The sequence below is a fragment of the Lithobates pipiens genome, unplaced genomic scaffold (genome assembly GCF_037356315.1).
Source record: "Lithobates pipiens isolate NorthernLeopardFrog02 unplaced genomic scaffold, aLitPip1_a1.2 Scaffold_8, whole genome shotgun sequence".
NCBI classification, from domain to species: Eukaryota; Metazoa; Chordata; class Amphibia; order Anura; family Ranidae; genus Lithobates; species Lithobates pipiens.
The window spans coordinates 598816157-598842695 of NW_027507903.1; the positions used below are offsets into that span (position 1 = coordinate 598816157).

The 26539-nt window shown below is 43.4% G+C and overlaps 1 protein-coding gene across 8 annotated transcripts in view; it reads left to right on the plus strand.

The window, feature by feature from the left end:
* The window catches only part of LOC143961269 (uncharacterized), a 217974-nt gene that overhangs the window by 59673 nt on the left and 131762 nt on the right, over positions 1-26539 (plus strand). For all 8 annotated transcript variants that reach the window (XM_077470512.1, XM_077470513.1, XM_077470518.1 and 5 more), the window contains 3 exons: positions 6919-7061; positions 8907-8963; positions 23721-23951. In XM_077470512.1, the coding sequence (XP_077326638.1) occupies positions 6919-7061; positions 8907-8963; positions 23721-23951 (431 nt within the window). The remainder of the gene's footprint in view (positions 1-6918; positions 7062-8906; positions 8964-23720; positions 23952-26539) is intronic.

The following is a 26539-nucleotide window of genomic DNA, read 5'->3' on the forward strand; positions in this document are numbered from 1 at the left end:
CCTATTAGCTTGCCCTAACAATTTAAATCACTTTCATATTAGTGAAATCATATCATAATCTATTATATTGGTAATTGAAAACTGGTTGAATTGCCTGAAAATATGTATATATCAGTTACTGCAGTTATGCATTAATCCAGTTAAAGCATATCCAAACCACAAAGCATAACATTTAATACAGTATATTGAACAGAAGTCAGTTTGGTTTGCTTAATTGCAGAATTAATTTAATTCTGTCTAAATGTGTGCTTCAGTTTGGGCTGTGAGAGGTCCTGGAGGAATTTTCTAATTTCAAAAACAGGATGTTAGATGGATTAATAAATAATGCACAGTATAATTTGTGGCGTATGTTAAGATTTTGGAAGAATGTCCTATTACAGCTTCTAAGAGGAGACATGAATTTAAAGCGGTATTCGGGCTTCCCCTTCCAAAAATTAAAAGTCAGCAGCTACACATACTGTAGCTGCTGATGGTTAATATTAGGACACTTACCTGTCCTCCTGTCCTGGAATCCAGCGATGTCATTGGCTGTCAGTTGCTGCCGCCATCATCACTTCATTGTATGAGGCACGCTGAGCTCTTTTACTGTCCTGGCAGCAGGGGAAGGAGGGAGGAGGAGGAGGGGGCTTTGGGGGGGGTGCTGGGGGGAGCAGGTACCTGTTTTTGACATCTACCCTTTTCCAACTTCTGTCTGAACTTGCTGCGAAAAAAGTCTCAAAAGTGTCCAATCTGTCCAGCGCAATGTCGCAGTCCCGCTAAAAATCACCTCCATTACTAGTAAAAAATAATAATAATAATGATAAAAATGCCATAAATCTATCCCCTATTTTGTAGACGCTATAACTTTTTTGCAAATCAATCAATATACACTTATTGTGATTTTTTTTAACAAAGATCTGTAGAAGAACATATATTGGCCTAAACTGATGAAGAAATTCTTTTTTTTTTTTTGGGATATTTATTATAGCAAAAAGTAAAAAAAAAAAAAATATATATATATATCTCCCTTGTCTTACCCCAAATTATGGCCCGTCTAACTTTAGTGCCCTCTTGCTAGTCTGTTTCTGAAGTTAGAATTTTGCCCTGTTAACCAGCCAAGCTTTATTACCTCCTGATTGATAATTGAAATCCACCCACACCCCACCCCTATCAGTATAAAGCTAAGCTTCATTTTGGGGGAAGCTATTGCAGGGGGTCTTTCTCCAAGTGGGGGGATTTCAATAAGTGGAAGCACTTCTGACTCTGCAATTCAGCGAATGCACAAAGCGAAGGAACACAAGAAAATACTTTGAAAAAAAACAGCAAAGACACCAGGTGACCTTGTTTTACCCTTTAGCACTTACTCCTTATAACATGCATTCTCTACCACTCCTTCTGACAGCTCTGTCCTCTATACTAAAATTATCTCAACTCTACCCCTCCTCTCCCCCCCACAGCATATATATATCACCCTCACTTCTGTCCTCTCCTTATTACTGCACCTACCAACTCCTGCTAATTCTAAACCCACACACACTAAAAATCTCCAAGACCCTGGGGCATGTCCCTTCATATAAATACCACTCCCATATTACCTCCCTCACCCTCCTGCTTCTCCTAACCTCTGGAGATATATCCCCAAACCCTGGACCTCCATCATTAAACTGTACCCATCACCCTGCACCCTCTGGCAGCAGCCGCAATCAACACAATTTAGTTCCCATTTCTATTCTTCCCAAGACCAGACTCCCTTTCTCTTGTGCCCTTTGGAACTCCCGCTCTGTCTGCAACAAACTCACCTCTCTACATGACATCTTTATCGCCAACTCATTTAACCTACTCGCCATCACCGAAACCTGGTTCCATGAATCAGACACTGCGGCCCTATCCCATGGTGGTCTTCTTTGGACTCACTCCCCCAGATCCAATGGACGTAAGGGAGGAGGTGTCAGAATCCTTCTAGCCCCACATAGCACCTTTCAGGTACTTCAGCCACCTCCCTCTCTGTCTCTCTCCTCTTTCGTAGCACACTGCATTCGTCTCTTCACTCCAATTTCTCTAAGAATAGCCATGATCTACAGGCCCCCTGGACCAGTATCAACATTTCTTGATGACTTCTCTGCCTGGCTACCCTACTTTCTTTCTTCTGAAATCCCCACCATCATTCTCGGGGACTTCAACATCCCTATTAATACTAACACTTCTGCCCCTTCCAAACTTCTCAGCCCAACCTCCTCCTTTGATCTAAAACAGTGGATACATGATCCTACTCACTCCGAAGGCAATATCCTTGACCTCGTTTTCTCTCACCTTTGCACTCCATGCAACCTCTCTAACTATCCATTCCCTCTCTCTGATCTCCACCTTATTAGTTTCACTCTCTCCCTCTCCTTCACCTCCTCTCCCTCCAACTGCATTAAAGTTACCCGCAGAAACCTACGTCATCTCAACCCTTCTCTTCTCTACTCTGCTATCGACAATCTCTACGACAAAATCTCACCCCTATCCTGCACCAACCTAGCCACTTCTGTCTACAACACTTCACTTCTAGCCTCTCTGGACTCCCTGGCCCCCCTCACTACACACAGAATCAAGCCCCGACCCCTTCAACCTTGGCAAACAGATGTTACTAGAAGTCTGAAAAAACATAGTCCTGCTCATGAGCGCCTGTGGCGCAAGACCAAGTCTCAGAGAGATTTCAACCAATATAAATCTGCCCTCCAAAAATATAATTCTAGCCTCCTCTCTGCCAAGCAGAACTATTTTATCACTCTCATCAGCAACCTATCATCCCGTCCCCGTCAACTCTTCTCTACTTTCAACTCTCTACTTCGTCCTCCACCGCCTCCACCCGCCAACTCACTCACTGCCCAGGAGATTGCTAATCACTTCAAACAGAAGATTGATACAATTCGCGCAGAGATCTCTACTGGTCTGAGACCCTCCACGTTTTACACATTATGCCCACAGGCACAATCATTACTTCCCTCTTTCAACCCCACCACTATAGACGAAGTTGCTAGACTACTTGGTAATATCCACCTTACCACCTGCCCTCTGGATCCTGTTCCCTCGCAAATGCTGCGTTCACCCTCTGGCTCTATGCTACACTCTCTAACCCACATCTTCAATCTCTCCCTATCTACTGGCATCTTCCCCAACTCTCTAAAACATGCACTTGTCAAACCCATACTTAAAAAACCCTTACTGGACCCATCCAATCCTAACAACCTACGCCCCATCTCCTTGCTCCCCTTCTTATCCAAACTACTCAAATGTCTGGCCTACAATCGACTGAGTGTCCACCTCGCTGATAATAGCCTTTTTTGATCCCCTTCAGTCTGGATTTCGTCCTCAACACTCCACAGAAACTGCTCTCCCAAAACTAACAAACGATCTACTAACGGCCAAAACCAATCGACATTATTCTGTACTCCTCCTCCTGTACCTCTCTGCTGCCTTTGATACGGTTGACCAGCCCCATCTCCATTAAAAACTCCACACCTTTGGTCTCCACGACTGTTCTCTACGATGGTTCTCTTCCTACTTATCCAACCGCACCTTTTGTGTTTCTTACAACTCTACTTCCTCCTCTCCTCTTCCTTTCTCTGTTGGAGTCCCCCAAGGTTCTGTTCTTGGACCTCTCCTATTTTCAATCTATACCTCCTCCCTGGGTCAACTGATAGCCTCCCACGGCTTCCAATACCACCTCTATGCTAACGACACCCAAATCTATTTCTCTACACCTCAGCTCACTCCCTCTGTCTCCTCACGTATCACTAATCTACTATCAGATATATCAGTCTGGATGTCACATCACTTCCTCAAAATCAATCTATCCAAAACCGAACTTATAATTTTTCCTCCCCCATATGCCCCTTCCCCTGATCTCACTGTAAAAATTGATGGCACAACCATAAGCCCATCCCCTCATGCCAAGGTTCTAGGTGCTGGACTCTGAACTCTCCTTCAAGCAACACATCCAATCACTGTCCAAATCCTGCCGCCTCAACCTGAGCAACATCTCCAAAATACGCCCCTTTCTAACCAATGGCACAACAAAGCTCTTAATTCACTCGCTGGTCATCTCTCGCCTCGACTACTGCAACTCCCTTCTCATTGGCTTACCTCTACATAGTCTATCACCTCTTCAATCCATCATGAATGCCGCTGCCAGACTCATCCACCTTACCAATCGCTCGGTGTCTGCTACTCCTCTCTGTCAATCCCTCCGTTGGCTTCCGCTCAGCCAAAGGATTAAATTCAAAATACTAACAACTACATACAAAGCCATCCACAACTCTGCCCCCAGCTACATCATTAGTTTAGTCTCTAAATACCATCCTACTCGTCCTCTTTGTTCCTCTCAAGACCTCCTTCTCTCTAGCTCCCTCATCACCTCCTCCCATACTCGCCTCCAGGACTTTTCCAAAGCCTCTCCAATCCTATGGAATGCCCTTCCCCAATCTGTCTGCCTATCTCCTACTTTATTAGCTTTTAGACGATCCCTGAAAACACTTCTCTTCAGAGAAGCCTACCCTACCCACACCTAACTGTATTTTAATTTTCTCCATCAGCTCATCCCCCACAGTTATTACCTTTTGTTTCAACTTGACCCTCCCCTCTAGATTGTAAGCTCTAACGAGCAGGGCCCTCTGATCCCTCCTGTATTGATTTGTATTGTAAGTGTACTGTGTAAAGTGCTGCGCAAACTGTTGGCCCTATATAAATCCTGAATAATAATAATAATAATATTTTTTTTTTTTTCAAAATTGTTGGTCTTTTTTGTTTATTGCGAAAAAAACAAAAACCGCAGAGGTGATCAAATACCACCAAAAGAAAGCTCTATTTGTGGGGGAAAAAAATGATGTACATTTTGTTTGTGTACAACATCTAACGACCACGCAATTTTCAGTTAAAACGACGCAGTGCCGTATAGCAAACAATGGCCTAGTCATTAAGGGGTTAAATCCTTCCAGGACTGTAGTGGTTAAATATTTTTTTTTTTTTTATGCAGTTAGTCTAAGTTTCCTAAAGTTCTTCTTCTGTCCATCTCCTGTAATCCACTCTACTGACTAAAAGATGAAGGATCAGCATCAGGAGCCAATCAAGCTCTTCTGAGTAGCGGTGAGCCATCACTGTGGTCTGCTTCTTAAATGTCCAATAAATAGTGGGGTTCATTTACTAAAGGCAAATAGGCTGTGCACTTTTCAGTTGCCCTCTGCAAGTGAAGTAGCTCCGGAGCTCAGTAAATGAGGTAAGGCTTCACTTTGCAAATAGTACCCAATTACGTGCAGGGAAAATAAGAAAAACAGCATTTTTGCTTGCACATGATTGGATGATGGAAATCAGCAGAGCTTCTGTTAATTCGCTAAGCTCTGGAGCAGCTGCAAAGTGCACAGTCTTTTCCCTTCAGTAAATCAACCCCAGTGTTCTTTACCAAGCTGAACTTCTGCAGTAGAGGAGATTAGGGACTTGGCTGTCCCCTCTGGTAGTGGTGCCTTGATCATAGGACCCCACCACTGATGAAGTCCGCTTTAGACTTAACGCGTGTATGGGGGGGGGGAGCTTCGCTGTGGCCGTCTTACTGAGTTTACACCACAGTGGCACCTTGTGGTTGTGCTTTAGCATTTCGTGCTAAATCTGGATTTACGTTGTACATGCACTTTCTGATTGCTCAGCGACTTTTTGTACATTTTATTGAGCCTATCAATTTTAACCGATTTTATTGAATAAATATGATCAGTATTTAAAGCTACACTTAGATCACCTTTTTTCACATTGGGGATCTTTTTGCTGCTGGAGTGTCTGTCTAGCAGCCTGCCTACTGGACTGGCTCAGCTACCTTTTGACCCTGTAAATATTAAAGTGCATCAATATATTAGAACACTGAGGGGTTTATTGGATGTCATGGTTCCATGCCGTTGGAAGTATCTCGTCTGATCACATCCTGTCCTCATCCATGGATTGATGTTTCTGGATCCATTTTCCACCAGACATGCGAGATTAAGCCCATTTGACCAGTTTTCAGTGGTCCATCAGATCCGGTAAGAGTACCCTATATTGAAGGTGGAAGGATCTGTGACTTTGAACTTTTATTGGAAGATCTTGTTCACCAAGCGGTGGCCTCACCCCCCTTTTGTTTCTGGCCTCACCCCCCTTTTGTTTCTTTCTGTCCATCATTTGATTATATAGTGTATGAACTTTATTTTGCGCTGCACCATTCTCTTATTTTGATCTGTATTTGAGGTGTTGTGATTTGCTCCTTTAGGTGTTCAGGTACTTTGTGTGTGAGCTGATTGTTTCTTTATTATTGATCATAAGACCAGCTGAACAAAGTTAAAAAATGCTTTGGAATGTGAAACAATTTTCATATGTGCTCAGTGGTAAATTATTAGGATTTCTGTCTTTTCTATACTGGTGGTTATACAGAATTAGCCAACTCATCTTATGCCACATACACACGATCGGAATTCTCGTCGGAAAAAGCTCTGATGGTTTTCCCGACGGAATTCAGATGGAATTCGGCTCAAGCTGTCTTGCCTACACATGGTCACATCAAATTCCAATTGTTTATAACGTGGTGACGTACAACACGTATGACCGGACTAGAAAAAGGAAGTTCAATAGCCAGTATCCAATAGCTTCTGTCCCGTAGTTGAATATGTGCATGCGTGTCGGAATTGCATACACACGATTGGAATTACCTATAGAAAATTATTCCGTCGGGAAAATTGAGAACATGCTATCAATTTTTGGACAGCTAAATTCCGATGGAGCATACACACGGTCCCATTTTCCGATGAAAAGTTCTCATCTGTCTTTTCTGGCCGGAATTCCGATCGTGTGTATGCGGCATTAGGAGTTTACTTGTTTCGTGGTGTTGTTCTTTGTTGCATTTTGGTACATATTTACAGTTTTATTTTTTGTTTCTTGCAGCCGTGGAAGTATTATTGTGGAGCACGAGGTTCACATTCTATCTAATTTTCAAACTGCTGAACAAGATAAAGGAATCTATGACACAATTTTCAAAGAAATGCTATATCAAATAAATTGCACCAATGATTCATCAATAGATAACAGTAAGTATGCTCAAATGTGTTTACTAAATCTTGTATCTGGAACTTTTTCTTAATGACAGTACGCAATAAAAAAAAAAATGCACACTCTATTTTTAGGATAAAAGAAAAGGGGTACAGCAAGTGTTGTGGGGACAAGCAGGGCTGGCAAAACCTTTTCCTGACAGCTCACCACTTGTTAGAGCATATTTTCCTCAAATTATATATGAAGTGTATGTGGTATGTGTTTATAGAATGATTTTACAACTTGTTAGTGCCACCGCAGTCGTGCCTATCAGAGCCATTGCCTATCATTGCCATTGCCTGTCAGTGCCCATCAGTGCCACCGCATGAGTGCCCATCAGCGACACCTATCAGTGCCACTGCCTGTCAGTTCCGCCTATCAGTGACACTGCCTGTTAGTGCGCATCATTGCCACCTGTCAGTGCCACCTCATCAGTGCCCACCAGTGAAGGAGAAAAATTACTTATTAAAATGTTATAACAGAAACTCAACTCCTTCTTGTGCTTGTGGCCATTACACTCTATAGCTCCAGGCAATCCCGCCACTCTTGACTACAACTCCCATATTTCTTTTCAGTACAGGAGGGAGGGGGAGGAATGCTGTGCTCTGTTCTCTCCCCTATGTATTGCCATTGCCGGGAGAGTGATGGGAGGAGGCAGCAAAGGTAGGAGGAGAGGGGCGGGATACTAGGAGAGGGGGCGGTCATGTGTCCCTGGGATCACGGCCGGTTATTGCAGTTGACAGGTGGGCGGCTACAAGTAGCGCACAGTCAGGCTGGAGCCACTCCAGCTCCTCCTCTTCAGCTACTTTGCGAGCACTACCGCAGTAGCGAACACAGACCTGGCTCCTCTCACAGCCAGCGTGGCCCCCGTTCACTGGGAAACTGTCTACCCAGGATCGGCGTGGCAAAAATGGGGACAAAACCGGGGACGGATGGGGTCCGGGGACCATGATCTCAGTCCAAGGATTGTCCCCGGAAATCAGGGGATGTCTGGTCACCATAGTCACCGTGATCATCTTTGGCTTGTTTGTAATTTGAAGCAAGACAGCAAGAATCTAAAGACAATGATAATCTCGCTTCTAAATGACAGACTTCTGACTGCATCATCTAGAAGTTCAGACTACTAAACAGACCAAATCTAGCTAGCTTGTTTGCCCATTCCCAGAACAGCGAAAAGGCTGGGTTGTGTCAAACTTATGGTCAACTCTAATACAAAGCTCACCCCTAAGCGCAATGCATAGAGTTACGGAATCTACTATGCATCCGTTTATAAGTATTTAACCTTTGAGGAGTATTTTACCATAAATGAAATTCCTAATGCAGGGATTCAGTGAGCCAATCATACAAGCAGCAAATTACATTTCTGGGGTCGTTCTGTACACCAACAGTATATAGAACAAATCCAGGTTTCCATATTGTATTGATTTTATACAGAAAATTACAGCTCTGCAGAATAAAAATAAAGGACATTTTCAACAACATTAAATGAGAATATGGCTTGTGTAGCAATTGTATTTACTATGTTATTTTTTTTTGCCACAAAAATGGAGTTATGCATATGACGTCCCGTAGTGTACTTAAAATAGGTAACATTATGCATGCATTTTTTTTTCAAAGGCAACCTTTGGTAAGAAAAATGGTGGCTGCTATTAATAACTTGTTTCTGAAAATATAAGTGTTCTCTGTATGCTTTTCTTTATGAAGGCCGTAGTGCAGAGTGAAGGGATATATGTACTATGCATCTATGTACCAAGACATTCTTGGAAGACATGATCAAACAAATCTACTCTTTAATAAACCATTTTTTAATATATTGTAACACTGTAACTATCTCATTTTTACAGATACTCTCTGCTTCAATTTAATAAGTTTTGAGTTTGGGACAGCAGGTGATCCAACAGGTATTCTCTCTCTCACCATCTCTCTCTCTTTCTCTCGCATATTTATAATCAGACTGGTAAACCAGGTAAAGGTATCATTAAAATAATACCTTTTAAAGGATGAGTCCACTCTAAAGTATTCAGTAGCACTGAAGACCAAATCAGCCAGTCTCAGCCCCTGTACACACGGTCGGAGATTTCGACAACCAAATCTGTCGGATTTTGTCCGTCGGATTTTGTCCGTCGGATCTTGTCCGAAACTGTTGCATACACACGGCCGGACTAAGTTGACGAAAAATCCGATCATTCAGAACGTGATGACGTAATTTCGTTACGATGGGACTCCGTTCAGGCTAGTAGCCAATAGCTTTGATGTACGAATTTGATATGAGCATGTGTGGCACTTGGTTCGATCAAAATTCTCGAACCAGTTGGTCGGAAAATATTTCCAACAAGTTGGAAAATTGGGTCCGACGGATATTCTGATGGAATCAGTCCGATGCATACCACACACAGTCGGATTATCCGACAACACGGTCCGATAGGACACATTCCAACGGATTCTCCAACCGTGTGTACAAGGGCTAATATATCTTGGATCCACCAACACTGAGATATTCCTGTTACAATTCCCAACTCTATTGCCATCCACTTGGTAGTATTTGGTGTTCCTGACAACTTTTCTGGGTTCCAGCTCCTCTACATTCTCCATAATAGATAATAACTAATAATGCCATCAGGCAAATTGGGAAACACCAAAGCTGGTGTGCAGGGATCTCACCAACAGAGTTTCTGAGGGACAGAAGAACACAGCACTCTTTGATTGCCAATGTTTTGTATCAAGCATCGTGTTTTCAGGATAGTGCCATAAAAAAAAGCCTTGCCCAGTAGTTCTTTTCTTGGTCTTTAATGGGATTGTGCTTGTTTCATTCTTCTTCTCCAGGATTGTGTGCACAAGTTCTCATCATTCCTAATATATCATATCCAGGGGTGTTTTCTGAATGTATTACATTTGTGCAAGTTGGGCCCCAGTGTGGACCTGCAACAAGGGGGAGCCATGTCACACTGCAACCACCTGCCATGGTCATTTTTTAACAACTTCCCATATGGAGGAGGTGTTATCTGTCTGCCAACACCCAACCCGTACATACAGATGGTTTGCCAACTTATTCTCCTTATCCCTGGATCCACTTCATAGTAGGCACCAGCTTCTGGAAATGTACTGCCTCCTGTTACTCCTTGTTTGGTTTTCCCTGACTGATGTGCGGATGAACTTTCCCCTCCCTCTATGGTCATTGCATTATCTTCCTTATCTCCAATATCTAAAAGGGGGAACTAGCATATGATGAAAATCATCTTTTTGCAATAAGTCAAAGATCTTATGATTAAATAATTTCTTGGCACCTCAATGCAGTTTGTGGCAATGACGGGATTAGCAGAAGAGGAGGAAAAAGGCGCGTTAGCAACTCTTGCAGACAACTAATTGTTCTGTGCCTGGGAAGAGGAAAAAGAGGAGGGTTTTGTTAGTTACCTTACCATAATATATTTGCCTCTCACTTTAGGTTTGCCTGACATTGTTCAAATAATGGGAATTGCCTATATTTAACGGCAGCTATGGCAATAAGATGTGTAATTATGTATAATAATTGTAATAATTCTAACTTTTCAGAATGATTAGAATTCAGATCAGTCACAAAACTATCGACCAATTTGAATTCTATGTGAAGAAATAGCTGGTTGTTAAGGTGGACAGCTGGGAAGCCGGCTACCTGCGTCCCTAACAACCATAAGTTATCATCAGTCAGTGGGCTTCCCCACTGACAGATGAATGTAAAGAAAACGATGCAGACAATTGCGTGGCAATAGAAAAATGTTTAAAAAAATGGCAAAGGGGAACCCCACATGAATATAAAAAGAAACAGTGTGGGATCCCTCAATATCCCTAGCAGACCCTTATCAAAGAATGCAGCCCAGCAGGTCAGGAAAGGGAGGATGAACGTGTGCCCCCCCCTCCAGAATCATACCAGGCCACATGCCCTCAACATGATTGGGTGATTACTTTGCTCTGGCCCCCACCCCAAAGCACCTTGTCCCTATGTTAATGGGGACAAAGGCATCTTGCCGATAACCCTAGGCTGTGGTTGTCTGGGTCTGCGGGTGGGGGGCTTATCAAAACCTGAAAACCAGCTTTAACAAGGGGGCCCTCAGATCCCACCCCCCTATTTGAATGAGTATCAGGCACATGGTACCCATACCCATTCACCAAAATATACTAAAATACAGAGACAGCTTTTGATAACGTGTTAACAATAAATAAAATAATAATAATTAAATAAATCCCCCTTTCCTGATCTGCTGGGTTGCATGCTCGACTTAGGGTCTGGAAGGGATTTTTAGAGGGCCCGCACAGTTTTTTAAAAAATATTTTTTCTATTGCTAGCAATGGTATTGTATTTCTGGCAATTTAAATATAATTTCAGGTATTTTCTTTTCTTTAGAAATGTAATTTTTGCTTCAGCTTATGCTTTACATGTTACAGAAGTGCCACTTTACAGGCAGACTAAGGGGAGCCCCCGGGCACTATATTTAAAGGGATTTTTCATTTTTATTGTTTCATTTAAAGTGGGAACCCCAATTTAACCACTTCCTGACCAGCGCACGACGATGTACGTCGACAGAATGGCACGGGCAGGCATATTGGCGTACATGTACGTCCAATATTCGTTGCCGTCGTGCCATCGGGAGCTCCCGCGCTGGTCGGGACCCCCGTGAGTCCGGTCGCGGGACCCGCCGACTCGATCGCCGCGGGCACCCCCTCGATCGTCTCACGGAGCGGCCGAATGGAGGAAATGCTGTATAAACAACATTTTTCCATTCTGCCTAGCAACTAGTGACGCTGATCTCTGCTCCATGTGATTGGAGCAGAGATCAGTGTACACTAAATGAAAGCCCAACCCCCCCACAGTTAGTAACACACCCCTAGGAACACTTAACCCCTACACTGCCACCCACTGGTTAACCCTTTCACTGCCAGTGTCATTTACACAGGAATCACTGCATTTATATAGCAGTGATTACTGTATAAATGACAATGGTCCCAAAAATGTGTCAAAAATGTCCGATGGGTCCCCCACAATGTCGCAGTCACAATAAAAATCGCAGATCGCCGCCATTACTAGTAAAAAAAAAATAATAAAAAATTATTAATAAAAATGCTATAAAACTATCCCTATTTTGTAAACGCTATAACTTTTGCGCAAACCAATCAATAATCGCTTATTGCGATTTTTTTTACCAAAAATATGTAGAAGAATACGTATCGGCCTAAACTGAGGGAAAAAAATGTTTTTTTATATATTTTTGGGGGATATTTATTATTACAAAAAGTAAAAAATAATGCGTTTTTTTCAAAATTATCGCTCTATTTTTGTTTATAGCGCAAAAAATAAAAACCGCAGGGGTGATCAAATACCACCAAAAGAAAGCTCTATTTGTGGGAAAAAAAGGACGTTAATTTTGTTTGGGAGCCACGTCGCACGACCGCGCAATTGTCAGTTAAAGCGACGCAGTGCCGAATCGCAAAAAGTGGTCTGGTCTTTGACCAGCAAATTGGTCCGGTCTGAAAGTGGTTAAAGTGAAAAATTAAATAAAATAATTCCTTTAAAAATAGTGCCTGAGAAGTCACCTTAATCTGTCCACAAAGTGGTGCATCTGTAGCATGTATAACACATTTGATATTATTATTATAATTTTTTTTATATTATTTATTTATTTTTATTTTTTGTGGTTGAACTGGATGAACTTGTGTCTTTTTTCAACCTAACTAACTATGTAACTATGTAACATGCTGCAGCAAAAAAAAATTTCTATTCTAAAGAAAGTCCATACCGGGCCCTTCTGGTCTGTTATGGATTTTAAGGGAAATCCTACCCCCCAAAAAAATGGCTTAGGGTCCAACTAAAATCCATACTAGACTCTTATCTGAGCATGCAGCCCTAAAGGTCAGGAAAGAGGGGGACGAGCGAGTGTCCCCTCCTCCTGAACCATACCACACCACATGCCCACAACATACAGGGGTGAGTGTTTTGTGCCCCCCACCCCAAAGCACCTTGTCCCCATGTTGATGGTGACAAGAGCCTCTTCTACACAACCCTGGGCTGGGGTTGTCATTGTGGTTATATATAAAATAGTGTCTCTCGATGCAAATCCATCATCAATTACAACGCCTGCTGGACCCGCAAAATAGAAGAAAATAAAAAAACGATCCACCTCCTGGCAAGCCTTCCGCTGTCTGCCCAAACTGAGCTTTGACAGTTATTATATAGGCAAGGGGCGGGACCATCTGACCATGTCACCCAGTGGCACTGCCCTTTTCTGAGGTCAAGTGACGTTAGAAAGAAAATGTCTGTTTCTGTGGGGAAGCCGGCTGACAGATGATGAATCATCATAGCTTAAAAAACAGCTATTTCTTCACACAAAATTTGAATCGGTCAATCGTTTTTTGACCTATTTGAATTCTAATCTTTCTGAAAAGTTGTCATTCGTTAGAAAATGAATAAACAAAATTTATTTTAATGGATTTCAACTAAATTCATTACTATGCTTTACTATCTTATTCGGAGAATCAGATTCATCCGAACCTGCAAATAACAATTTTTTTTTCGGAATTTGCATTCGGACCAAAACGAATTCCACATCTCTTCTTTAACGGCTTTCCGCCCGCCGGCTGTCATATGATGGCCAGGCGGCGCGGCTCTTGTTCTGGGCGGGTGTTATATAACATCCTTCCATTTAAACAGGGAATGCGCCCGATCATGTGCACGCATCCCTGTTCCTTCGGTGGCAACGTGTCACAAAAATTAACCATTCAAAAGACTCATTATGCCTCATTGATTATACATTGGGGTGTTTGATTTCCAAAATGGGTTAATTTTTTTGGGTAATTCCACTGTCCTTGTGCTCAGGGACCCTTAAAGTGTGATAGGTAGGAATGAAATGAGATGTGTAATTTATGCTTCTAGAATGCCTGAAGATACTACTTCAATGTTGGGCCTCTGTGTGTGGCCGGGCTGTGTAAAAGTCTCACACATATGGTAGTATCACCATACCCGGAAAGATTAGCAGAATGTATTTTGGGGTGTCATTTTTGCTATATACATGCTATTTGTTAGACATATCTTATAAATTGACAACTTTATTTAAAAAAATGCATTTAAATTTTTTTCCACATTTTCCAAAAACTTTTAGAAAAAAAATTAACCATTCAAAAGACTCATTATGCCTCATACATTATATGGTGGGGTGTTTGATTTTCAAAATGGGGTCATTTTGTGGGCAATTCCATTGTCCTGGTGCTCCAGGACTTTCAAAAGTGTGGTGGTTGAGAAATGAGATGTGTCATTTATGCTCGTAGAACGCCAAAAGGTGCCACTTCAATGTTGGTCCTTTGTATGTGGCCAAGGCTGTGTAAAAGTCTCAAACATGTGGAAGAAAAAGGCATTTTTTTCACAAAATGTATGGTCCTTTTTTATTTATAGCACAAAAAAAATTAAAAACCCACTAGTGATTAAATACTACCAAAAGAAAGCTCTACTGGTGTGAAAAAAAGGACGCATTGTTATTCAAACTGTGAGAGCGCTGAAAGCTGAAAATTGGTCTGGACAGGAAGGGGGTGTAAGTGCACTGTTTTGAGGTGGATAAATCAAACCCTGCCACTGCAGGACTGCCGAAAGTTTCTCTGGGTCCATCGAAAAACCAGCAGTGGAAATTACATTACCCAGGAATTTAACCTGTTCACGATGGAACTCGCACTTCTCCAGTTTACAATAAAGGTTGTTCTCTCTCTTAGTTTCTGAAGCACATGACAGACATCTGTGTGGTGGCTCTCCAGGGACTTGGAAAATATGAGGATATCATTGATATAAACCACTGCACATAACTGCAACAAATCTCGGAGGACATTGTTAATTCCCAGAAAACTTCTGGGGCGTTACAAAGGCCAAAAGGCATTATGATGGCATAATGGCCTGCTCTGGTATTAAATGCAGTTTTCCACTCGTCGCCCTCCTTAATTCACACAAGATTATATGCCCCTTTCAAATTAAGTTTCCTGAAAAAAGTTGCTCCCTTGAGGCAGTCAAATAACTCTGTAATCAACAGAATCGGATAGGCATTCTTAATCGTGAAATGATTGAGACACCTATAATCAATACAAGGTCTCAGTTCACCACTCTTCTTCTTCATAAAGAAAAAACCAGCACCAGCAGGAGACAAGGACTTGTGGGTGAAACATCGAGAAAGTAAGCCTGCAAAAAACTCCTCCATGGCCTTATTCTCCAAGACCGACAAAGGGTAAACCCAGCCAGGAGGGGGTATGGCACCAGGTTGAAGATCAATTGCACAATCATACGGCTGGTGTGGAGGCAAACTACCTTCTTGACCTTTGTCAAAGACATTGCCAAAATCGTGGTACTCCTCCGGCAGGAAGGAGAGTGAAGAGGTCCACAGGACCTTGGCTAGCTTCTGGAAGCATATCTCACTGCATTGTGGTGACCAGGAGAGAACCTCAGCATGGAGCCAATCAAGAGGGGTTGTGCCTCTGTAACCAAGGATAATCAATAACCAGCGGAAACTTAGGTGAGGAAATAACTTAGAATTGGATTATTGCATGGTGAAGAGCCCCTACGGACATGGACAATGGAACCCTCTCATGAGTCACATGGGCAGGCTGTAGAAGTCTCCTGTCAAGAACCTCAATGGCAAGTGGAACATCACGCAGCTACAGTAGAATCGAGTGCTTTGATACAAAGGCAGCATCAATGAACAGGCCTGCAGACCCAGAGTCGATTAGAGCCTGTTTCTCTACGGACAACTCAGCTGAAGAAAAGGGGACTGAAACCAGGGCTTATCCTTCTAGATAACTGGGGATGAAACAATGCCACCTAAGGTCTGTCCATGACAGGACCTCGAGGTTCAGGCGTTCCCTGGACGGGTAGGACAAGACTTCAAAAAGTGACCTGCCTGGCAAAAATAAAGGCACAATCTCTCCCTCTTTCAAAAGGTTCTCTCATCCACAGAGAGATGTGTGAAACCCAAGTGCATGGGTTCACCATCACTGACCGACTCGGTACCAGGAGGCGTGGGAGGTGAGGGAGGCACAGATGGGCCTGCAAAGCTCGCAGGCAAACGTAAAGGAGGCTTACGCAAGTGATCCTTAAAAGAGCAAAAAAATCCAAATTGTACCGGCGCTCATATTTACCTCCCTTCTATCCTTTATTACTATAGGTACACTGCAATCCCAATCTAGATCCCCCACCTTGAGGGCTAAAGTAAATATACAATATATATTGGGGGATTGCGCCTCCCCACCCAATGTGAATAATTTTGGATGTGCTGTGTCACCTTAGTACCACATAAACTCCCCAAAATATATACAAAACAATATAATATAACAAAATATATATTTGTAAAAATTATCATCCTTCATATGCAATGGTGTTTCAACAACTCCAACTGTGTCATCTTAATCACTGTTCATCCTCTAATGAAAAATCCACCTGTGTCACCAAAGAAAATCAAATCTGTGCCACCGTCACCCAGCAGAATGGCCACTCACCAGAGGTCACCAATCAGTAAGCCTTCGGTTCATTCAACGAATAACCAATCCTCAATGTACTTCTCTCATTAGCAATTCCTCAATATCCGTGTATTCATAAAAAATTAAGTAGAACCAATATAGTGTAAAACCGTTTCATCTTTAATGGAAAATCATAAAAACATATTGCACTCACATTTCAATGTGTCTGTTAGCCGCCATCAAGCTTTTCCAGCAATGAGAAAAATGCATAGGATCAGATTTTTTTTTTTTTGTTGTGATGATGGATTAGTAAAAGCCTATCCAGCAATGGGAAAAACAGATTCTAACACATAATGAAAAAATGGGGAAATGTACTTTGGGAATGGACAAGAAAGCCCTTTAAATAAATATATAGATAGTAGGAATCCAGAATTAAATGTATGCATGTTTAACTGTTTGCTGACCACCGGCAGTCAAATGACGGCCAGGCGGCGCACCTACTGTGGTGGGAGGCCGTCATAGGACGGCCTCCCTTTTAAACAGGGAATGCGCGCGATCGTGCGCGCGCATCCCTGTTTCTTCGGTGGCGGCGTGTCACGGAGACACCGCTCGCCACTGAAGGGGGTGAACAGCCATTGGTTATGGCTGTTTACCACGTGATCGGCCATGAAGTCACGGGCGATCACAGATGGTCACACCCCGACTGTGCACGGCACATGCGCGTGGGTGCGCTGAGCGTGCATGTCGGTGGTGGCGTGTTCCACGGGAACACTGCTCGTCACCGAAGCTGGTAAACAGCCATTGGCCGGCTGTTTACCCACGTGATCGGCTGTGATCTTTTCACAGCCGATCACTAAAATGTAAACAAACCGCGGTAATGAGATGTTACCAGGTTGTTCTCCTCCTCACACACCAATCGTGTGTGAGGAGGAGATTGCGGTAACATCTCGTTACCACCTAGTGTACACCAATCACACTGATTGCTCCCCCAATAAAGAGGACCTGTCACCACCCCTCATAGTACCTGTCAATCACAGTCCATCAGAGTACCTGTCACAGTCCATCAGAGTATTTGAGTACCTGTCACAGTCCATCTGAGTACCCGAGTACCTGTCACAGTTCATCTAAGTCCCTGTCCCAGCCCATCAGAGTACCCGAGTACCTGTCAAGGCACATCAGAGTACCAGAGTACCTGTCACGGCCCATCAGAGTACCCGAGTACCTGTCACGGTCCATCAGAGAACCTGAGTACCTATCACGGTCCATCAGGGTACCCGAGTACCTGTCACGGTCCATCAGAGTACCCGAGTACCTTTCACGGTCCATCAGGGTACCCGAGTACCTGTCACAGTCCATCATGATACCCGAATATCTCTTACAGTCCATCAGAGTACCCAAGTACCTGTCACAGCCCATCAAAGTACCCGAGTACCTGTCACGGTTCATCCGAGTACCCGAGTAGCTGTCACAGCCCATCAAAGTACCCGAGTACCTGTCACGGTTCATCCGAGTACCCGAGTACCTGTCACAGTTCATCTGAGTACCTGAGTACCTGTCACAGTTCATCTGAGTACCCGAGTAGCTGTCACAGTCCATATGAGTACCTGTCACCGCCCTTCAGAGTACCCAAATACCAGTCACCAAGCCATCAGCGTACCTGTCACCAGGCCATCAGAGTACCCAAAAACCTGTCACCAAGCTATCAGAGTACCCAAGTACCTGTCACCAGGCCATCAGAGTACCCGAGTACCTGTCACCAGGCCATCAGAGTACCCGAGTACCTGTCACCAGGCCATCACAGTACCCGTGTACCTGTCACCAGGCCATCAAAGTACCCGAGTACTTATCTCCAGCCCATCAGAGTACCCGAGTACCTATTTTCAGCCCATGTCTCATAGAATATACGTTGGGGTGTTTGCTTTCCAAAATAGGGTCATTTTTTGGGTACCGTATATACTCGAGTATAAGCCGAGATTTTCAGCCTCTTTTTTGAGGCTGAAAGTGCCCCCCTCGGCTTATACTCGAGTCATCGCTGTCTGCCTGCTCGATCAGCGTGTCGAGCAGACAGACAGCGGCCATTCTACCCTTCAAACGCCGCGCCTTCGCCTGTGATAGGCGGAACACTGAATTTCCCAGCAGCCTGTGTTCCGCCTATCACGGACATCGTCTCATCCTCGTACTACGGACGAGGATGAGACGATGTCCGTGATAGGCGGAACACAGGCTGCTGGGAAATTCAGTGTTCCGCCTATCACAGGCGAAGGCGGAGGCGGAGGCGCGGCGTTTGAAGGGTAGAATGGCCGCCGAGGCGCCGACGAAGAGCGGCGATCCTGGCAAGGCACGGGACGGAGGCAAGGCAAGGCACGGCACGGGACGGGACGGAGGCAAGGCACGACACGGGACGGAGGCAAGGAGGCAAGGCACGGCACGGGACGGAGGCAAGGAGGCAAGGCACGGGACGGAGGCTCGGGACACAGGTAGGCTGGACACACACACACACACACACACACACACACACACACACACACACATGGACACACACACACAGGGATGGATGGATGGAGACACACACACACACACACATGGACACACACACACAGGGATGGATGGATGGAGACACACACACACAGGGATGGATGGATGGAGACACACACACACAGGGATGGATGGATGGATGGAGACACACACACACAGGGATGGATGGATGGATGGAGACACACACACACAGGGATGGATGGATGGATGGACACACACACACACACAGGGATGGATGGATGGATGGACACACACACACACAGGGATGGATGGATGGATGGACACACACACACACACAGGGATGGATGGACGGACACACAGGGATGGACGGACACACAGGGATGGACGGACACACACACAGGGATGGACAGGCATGTCTCACCCTCGGCTTATACACGAGTCAATAAGTTTGCCAGTTTTTTTGGGGGTAAATTGGGGGCCTCGGCTTATATTCGGGTCGGCCTATACTCGAGTATATACGGTAATTTCACTGTTCTGGTGGTCCAGGACCTTCAAAAGTGTGATAGGTAGGAATGAAATGAGATCATGTGTCTCATTTATCAAGTGTCATTTATGCTCCTAGAATGCCTGAACGTACTACTTCAATGTTCGGCCTCTCTATGTGGCCAGGTTGTGTTAAAAGTCCTACACATGTGCTATTGCCATACTCGGGAGGAGTAGCAGAATGTGTTTTGGGGTGTAATTTTTGCTATATACATGCTATGTGTTAGAAATATCTTATAAATTGACAATTTTGTGTAAAAAAAAATGCGTTTTAATTTTTTTCCACATATTCCAAAAACTTCTGGAAAAAAATTAACCGTTCAAAAGACTCATTATGCTTCACAGATTATACGTTGGGGTGTTTGCTTTCCAAAATGGGGTCATTTTATGGGAAATTCCATTGTCCTGGTACTCCAGGGCCTTCAAAAGTGTAATAGGTAGTTGAGAAATGAGATGCGTCATTTTTGCTCCTGGAACGCCTGAAGGTACTACTTCAATGTTGGTGCTCTTTATGTGGTCAGGCTGTGTAAAAGTCTCACACATATGGTAGTAGAAGTCTTGCACGTGTGGTATTGCCATACTCAGGAAGAGTAGCAGAATGTATTTTGGGGTGTAATTTGTTGTATGCATATGCTGTGAGTGAGAAATAACCTGATAATATGACAATTTTGTAAAAAAAAAAATAATAAAAAAAAATCTTCATTGTGCAAAGAATTGTGGGAAAAAATGACAACTTAAAAAAACTCACCATGCTACTTAGTTAATACATTGGAATGTCTACTTTCTAAAAAGGGGTCATTTGGGGGGTATTTGTACTTTCCTGACTTGTTAGTGTCTCAAAAAATTAGATACACCTGATGTACTGAAGGCCTGATCAGAGGTGATCAATTTTCAGTGATTGGCACTATAGTTTGTAGACTCTGTAACTTTCACAAAGACCCAATAATATACACTAATGTGGGTTATTTTTACCAAAGATATGTAGCAGTATAAATTTTGGCCAAAATTTATGAAGAAAAATTAATACTTAGCAACATTTTATGACAGAAACAAAGAAAAAGGCATTTTTACACAAAATAATTTTTTATTTTATTTATAGCACAAAAAATAAAAAACCCACTAGTGATTAAATACCATTAAAAGAAAGCTCTATTTGTGTGGAAAAAAAAACGCAAGTTTCATATGGGTACAGTGTTGCATGACTGAGTAATTGTCATTCAAACTGTGAGAGCGCTGAAAGATGGAAATTGGTCTGGTCAGGAATGGGGTGTAAGTGCACTGCATTGAGGTGGTTATAGACCCTCATAGGGAATTAGTGTCCAGGGGAGCTGATGGTAAAGTAGATATAAACATATAAGGATATGTATTTTTATTGTTTGTTCATTTTTATAAATATTTTTATATATTTTCATAAGTAAGTATAGTTGGGATGTGGCGTTGTGTTCAGATGAAGGCGTTGCTACCGCGGAAGGTCGAGGTTGGTAATGAGGGCTGTTGCTATGTAGAGTGTGGACAAGGGATAAACCACACGTAAAATGGCGGCGGTGAACATCCGGTCACCAACTTCTGGGGAAAACATCCAGTGACGTATTTCCGGTTAAATAAGGAAGTGGGTGCAATCCCCCAATATATATTGTATATTTAGATCCTTAAAAGAGAGTCTTTCTCTGAGTCTGGAGTCAATGAGGATGGAAAAAGTGATCAACCTCTCCAACTCAGTGGGTATATCTCAGGCTGCTATCTCATCCTTGATGGTATCCAAGAGACCAAGCAGCCATGAGGGCCTCCTTGTTCCACGCAACCTCTGCTGCCAGAGTACAGAATTCAATGGCGTAGTCGGCAACAGTTCTTGTACTCTGTTCGATGGATATGAGACACTTGGCAGCAGAAGCAGAGCATGCGGGAACGTCAAATACCCTTTTAAACAAAGCCACAAACTCAGGGTATCTCAAGACAACAGTTTTTTGTGTCTCCCATAGAGGGTTTGCTCAGGCCAAGGCTCTCTCAGAAAGCAAAGATATCACAAAACCTACTTTGCTTCTGTCTGTTGGCAATGCCTGGGGCAGCATCTCAAAGTATATCTCAACCAGGTTGAGAAACCCTCTGCATTGGACTGGATCACCCCCAAATCACTGAGGAAGCAGAACAGAACCAGACATACCCCTTATAGAGATAATACTCAAGGCGGGTGCCTGCACAGAGACTGGAGCAGCAGCAAGGTTGGCCTGCAACATAGGTTGTACCGGGGCAGCCACAATGGGAGATTCCAGGTGACTCAGGAGTGTTTGTAATGCCATGGCAAACTTGCCATGGCAAATGTGGTGATCCACACTGCGGGGATCACAGCGCTGACGTTTCTTATATTAGGAGGGTGGGGCCACCCATCACCTGACCCCGCCCCCTCTGACGCTGGTGGTGAGGGAAGCCATGGGGTTCCACAGTGACGTATGGGTGATCCCACCCCCCTCTGATGTAACGAAGGTCACTGGGGAACCCCATGGCTTCCCTCACCACCAGCGTCAAAGGGGGCGGGGTCAGGTGACGGGTGGCCCCGACCTCCTAATATAAAAAACGTTAGCACTGGGATGTCTCCGCAGTGGAGACAGAAGACGGATGCATGTATGGACAGCGCTGGACTTAGAGATCCCCCGTCGCTGGATCAGATCAGCCATCGCTGGACCCCGGAGAGATGATCATCCGTCACTGGATAGCAAGAGTGGATTACCACCGCTGGAATCTTTTTTTATTTTTAATAAAGGAATTTTTCAAAAGTGTGTTTGTCTTATTTAACCCTTTTTACGCTTTCTTTGTGAAATGGGAGGGGTACTTTTGTACCCCCTTACCATTTCAAACAGGGGGGGCTGGGATCTGGGGTCCCCTTATTAAAGGGGGCTTCCAGATTCTGATAAGCCCCCCGCCCACAGACCCCCACAACCACCGGCCAGGGTTGTGGGGATGAGGCCCTTGTCCACATCAACATGGGGACATGGTGCTTTGAGGGGTTACAGACCCCCAAAGCATCCTCCCAATGTTGAGGGCATGTGGCCTGGTATGGTTCAGGAGGGGGGCACTCTCTCGCCCCCCCTCTTTTCCTGTGGCCTGCCAGGTTGCGTGCTCGGATAAAGGGTCTGGTATCGATTTTTAGGGGGATCCCCACGTCAATTTTTTTAAAAAATTTGATGCAGGGTTCCCCTTAATATCCATGCCAGACCTGAAGGGTCTGGTATGGATATTTAGGGGGACCCCCACGTCAATTTTTTTTTTATTTGACAAGGGGTTCCCCTTAATATCCATACCAGATCTGAAGGGCCTGGTAATTGAATTTAGGGGAACCCCCACGCTTTTTTTTATTATTATTTTTTTTTTTATCAATGAATGAATTGTTGGCTAATACAGAGAGCACTCATTGAGTGTTCTCTGTATTACGAGAACCGACAATGGAAAGTGATTAAAAAAGACTTTTTTTCCTTGCAAAATGACACTTTGCGCAGGGACAGTTCTAAGCACGGGAAACATGCGCCCCTTCACAGGCGTACTATAGACACCCCCCAGGTACGAAATTTAAAATATTACACCTTTACTGTTTCACGTTAATCATTATTTAAATCACTGCTCCTGAAAAAACGTCCGCTTTTAAAAACTTTTTTTTGCATTGATACATGTCCCCTGGGGCAGGACCCAAATCCCCAAACACTTTTTAGGACAGTAACTTGCATATTAGCCTTTAAAATTAGCACTTTAGATTGTGAACGTTCGAGTCCCATAGACTTTAATAGGGATCTAAAGTTCACACAGAGTTTAGGTCTGTTCGCAGGTTCTGGTGCGAACCGAACAGGGGGGTGTTCGGCTCATCCTTAATAACGAGGGAGGGAGACAAAACATTTTCTCAAACGAGAGCCAAAAGGAAAACTTACCTATGTTACAACCCAAATGGAGAAAGCAGTTTTTTGGTAAATATTTTTTATGACGTTACTATGAAGCCACCTCACGTGTTAATTTTCTAGTTATAATTCAGGTCGCTACAATAACCCCAAATTTCACTTATGATAGAACGTTTACATCTTTGATTAGAGATAGTAAAGCTTCACAATCAGAAGCCCAATTATCTTTAACATCTTCTATAACAATTGTTTTCTCCTCTGCTTCGGATCCATTGTTCACAGAAACACCTATTACTCCAACAACAGGACCTTCAGAACCATCTACACCAACTGTTACCTCTTCTACTTCAAATCCAGTATTTACTTCATCCTCAGAGACATCTATTACTGTATCAACAGAACAAAAATCTCCAGAATCTTCTACAGCAACTTTTTCCTCCTCTGCTTCAGATACATCATTTACTGCAATTGACGTATTATCTTCAGAAAGCACAACGCCTCTTACTGTGCCAGGTAATTCCTCAATTCTACTGCTATATATTGGTCCCCCAGGCCGGCTCATCCTCTATTTGCAGTGCCCCCATGGGAAGTGGCACTTGTGTATGCTCGCTCCCGAGCCCCGCTGCTGCATGCATTGACACAGACAGCGGAACCCCTCTTCCATTATAACAGGGGGAATGAGAAGCCAAAACCAATGCCTAAACATTTTTTATCTTAATACAAGGAATGTATTAAAATAAAAAATGTTTAGGCTTTAGAACAACTTTAAGGTAATCCTGCCACAATCTAACGGTGTTCAATCACACGATTATCAGTGTTAGAGGCACCAGGGGACAGATGCAGCATCTGAACGATGCTGCATCAACCTAGGTAGGTATGATTCTACAATTCTACAATCTACAGATTCTAAAAAAAAACGCATACTTCTCTTTTAAAAAATAAAAAAACTGTGTCCCAGATGTAGATCCATAGTCAATCATGCCACCCATCAACCCATTGTGTTGGCAAGAGAGATTTTTCTTATCTTTTTTTTCCTTGGTTGGCGGGTGGCGTGAGGAACCCCTTTATAAGTGGAAAATAAAAATGAAAACTTCCTTTAAAAATAGTGCCTGGGGGGGTCACCTTAGTTTGTCTGCAAAATGGTGCATCTGCAGCATGTATAACACATTCTGCAGCAAAAATAAAATTTCTAAAGAAAAAAAAAATAGAATTTTTGGGTCAAATCACATTTAATTCACCAACGGTTACAATTGTCAGCACCTGGCTATTTAAAATAATAAAGAAAAAAATGGCAAGGAGTACCCCCCCAGTCAATTCCAGGCCCGTCGGATTTTAAGAGGAACCCTATGCCAAATAAAAAAAAAAAAAAACTTGTAGGGTGCCCCCCAAAATCCATACCAGATCCTTATCAGAGCATGCAGTCCCGCAGGTCAAGAAAGGGAGGGACAAGCGAGATCCCCCCAAACCATACCAAACCACATGCCCTCAACACCCCAAAGCACCTTGTTCCCATGTTGATGGGGACAAGGGACTCTTCCAGACAACCCTGGGCTGTGGTTGTCAGGGTCTGCACATAGGGGGCTCATCAAAATCTAGATGCCCCTTTTAAAAAGGGTTTCCCCAGATCCTGGCACCCCTATGTGAATGAGTATTGGGTACATCATACTCCTACCCATTCACCAGAAAAGTGTCAAAAAGCAATAGCCACAAGTAAAAGTTTTTGGCAAGTCTTTTATTAACAAATAAAAAATAAAAAAAATAGTGTCATTTGATGCAAATCCATTGTCAATCGTGACGTTTACTGGACCCACAAAATAGAAAAAAATAAATACGCTCCACTTCCTGGGAGGCCTTCCACCGACTGCCCGATCTGAGCTTTGACAGTTCTTATATAGGCAAGGGGCGGGGCCATCTGGCTACGTCACCTGGTGGCACTGGCTTTTTCTGAGGTCATGTGACATCAGAAGGTAGCGGTACCACTGGGTGATGTAGCTGTGTGGCTGGGGGGAGGACCCAACTCCGTTTTTTTTTTTTCTGTTTCCGGGCAATTGCCAGCATTCTTTTATTTACATTCATCTGTTAGTGGGGAAGTCCACTGACAGATGATGACTCATGGTTGTTAAGGACATGGGCAGGTAGCTTCCCGGCCCACTGCTTAACAACCAGCTATTTATTCACACAGAATTCGAATTGGTCGATATATGTTCGACCAGTTCGAATTCTAATCTTTCTGAAAAGTTGGAACTCATTATAAAACGAATAAACAAAACAAATTCTAACAAATTTAAATTAAATTCATTACAAATATTTCATTCGGAGATTGAAATAAAAGACAAAGATGTCAGCAACAGGTGTTTGCTGCACACATTCAAGCCTAGTACACATGGCTGAATGCCGGGCAACAATGGCCGATTAAAAATAAACAACCAACATCCGGCGAATGTGTATAGCAGCCAGTCCAACAGAAGCCGGCTAGCTTCTGACGGACTATCATGCCGAAAAACTAGCAGCCAACCATCTCCTGATCAGCGGTCACACTGATAGTGTGTACTCGGCTTCAAACACTTTGGGAAAAGGGGAGGGGGGGGGGTCAGCAGCTCAATGGCGACTACATTTACATACACACAAAATGTTAGCATTAAAACTAACTGCTGTGCCTTTATACTATGAATACAGGAAGAATGGGATTGGATTTTTATAAGTCAAGTCCACCAAACTGAAATTCCACACATTTTCCCATTTATTTCCTTTGAGAAAATATACAGAAATGGTAAACCACATTACTTTAATTGGATTCTTTATAATTGTATATTGAGATTAGTGTTATGTCAGCAGTCAGGAGAAGATTCGCTAACTTGTGTCTCAATATAATGAGGAAGGGAGACAAAACAGTTTCTCAAGCCAGAGCCAAAAGGTAAACCCTATGTTACCTATGTTACAACCCAAATGGGGAAAACTGTTTTTGGTAAAGATTTTTTATGTAGTTACTATGTAGCCATCTCATGTGTTCACTTACTAGTTTTATTTCAGGTCGCTACAACATACCAAAATTTCACTTATGATAGAACGTTTACATCTTTGATTAGAGATAGTAATGCTTC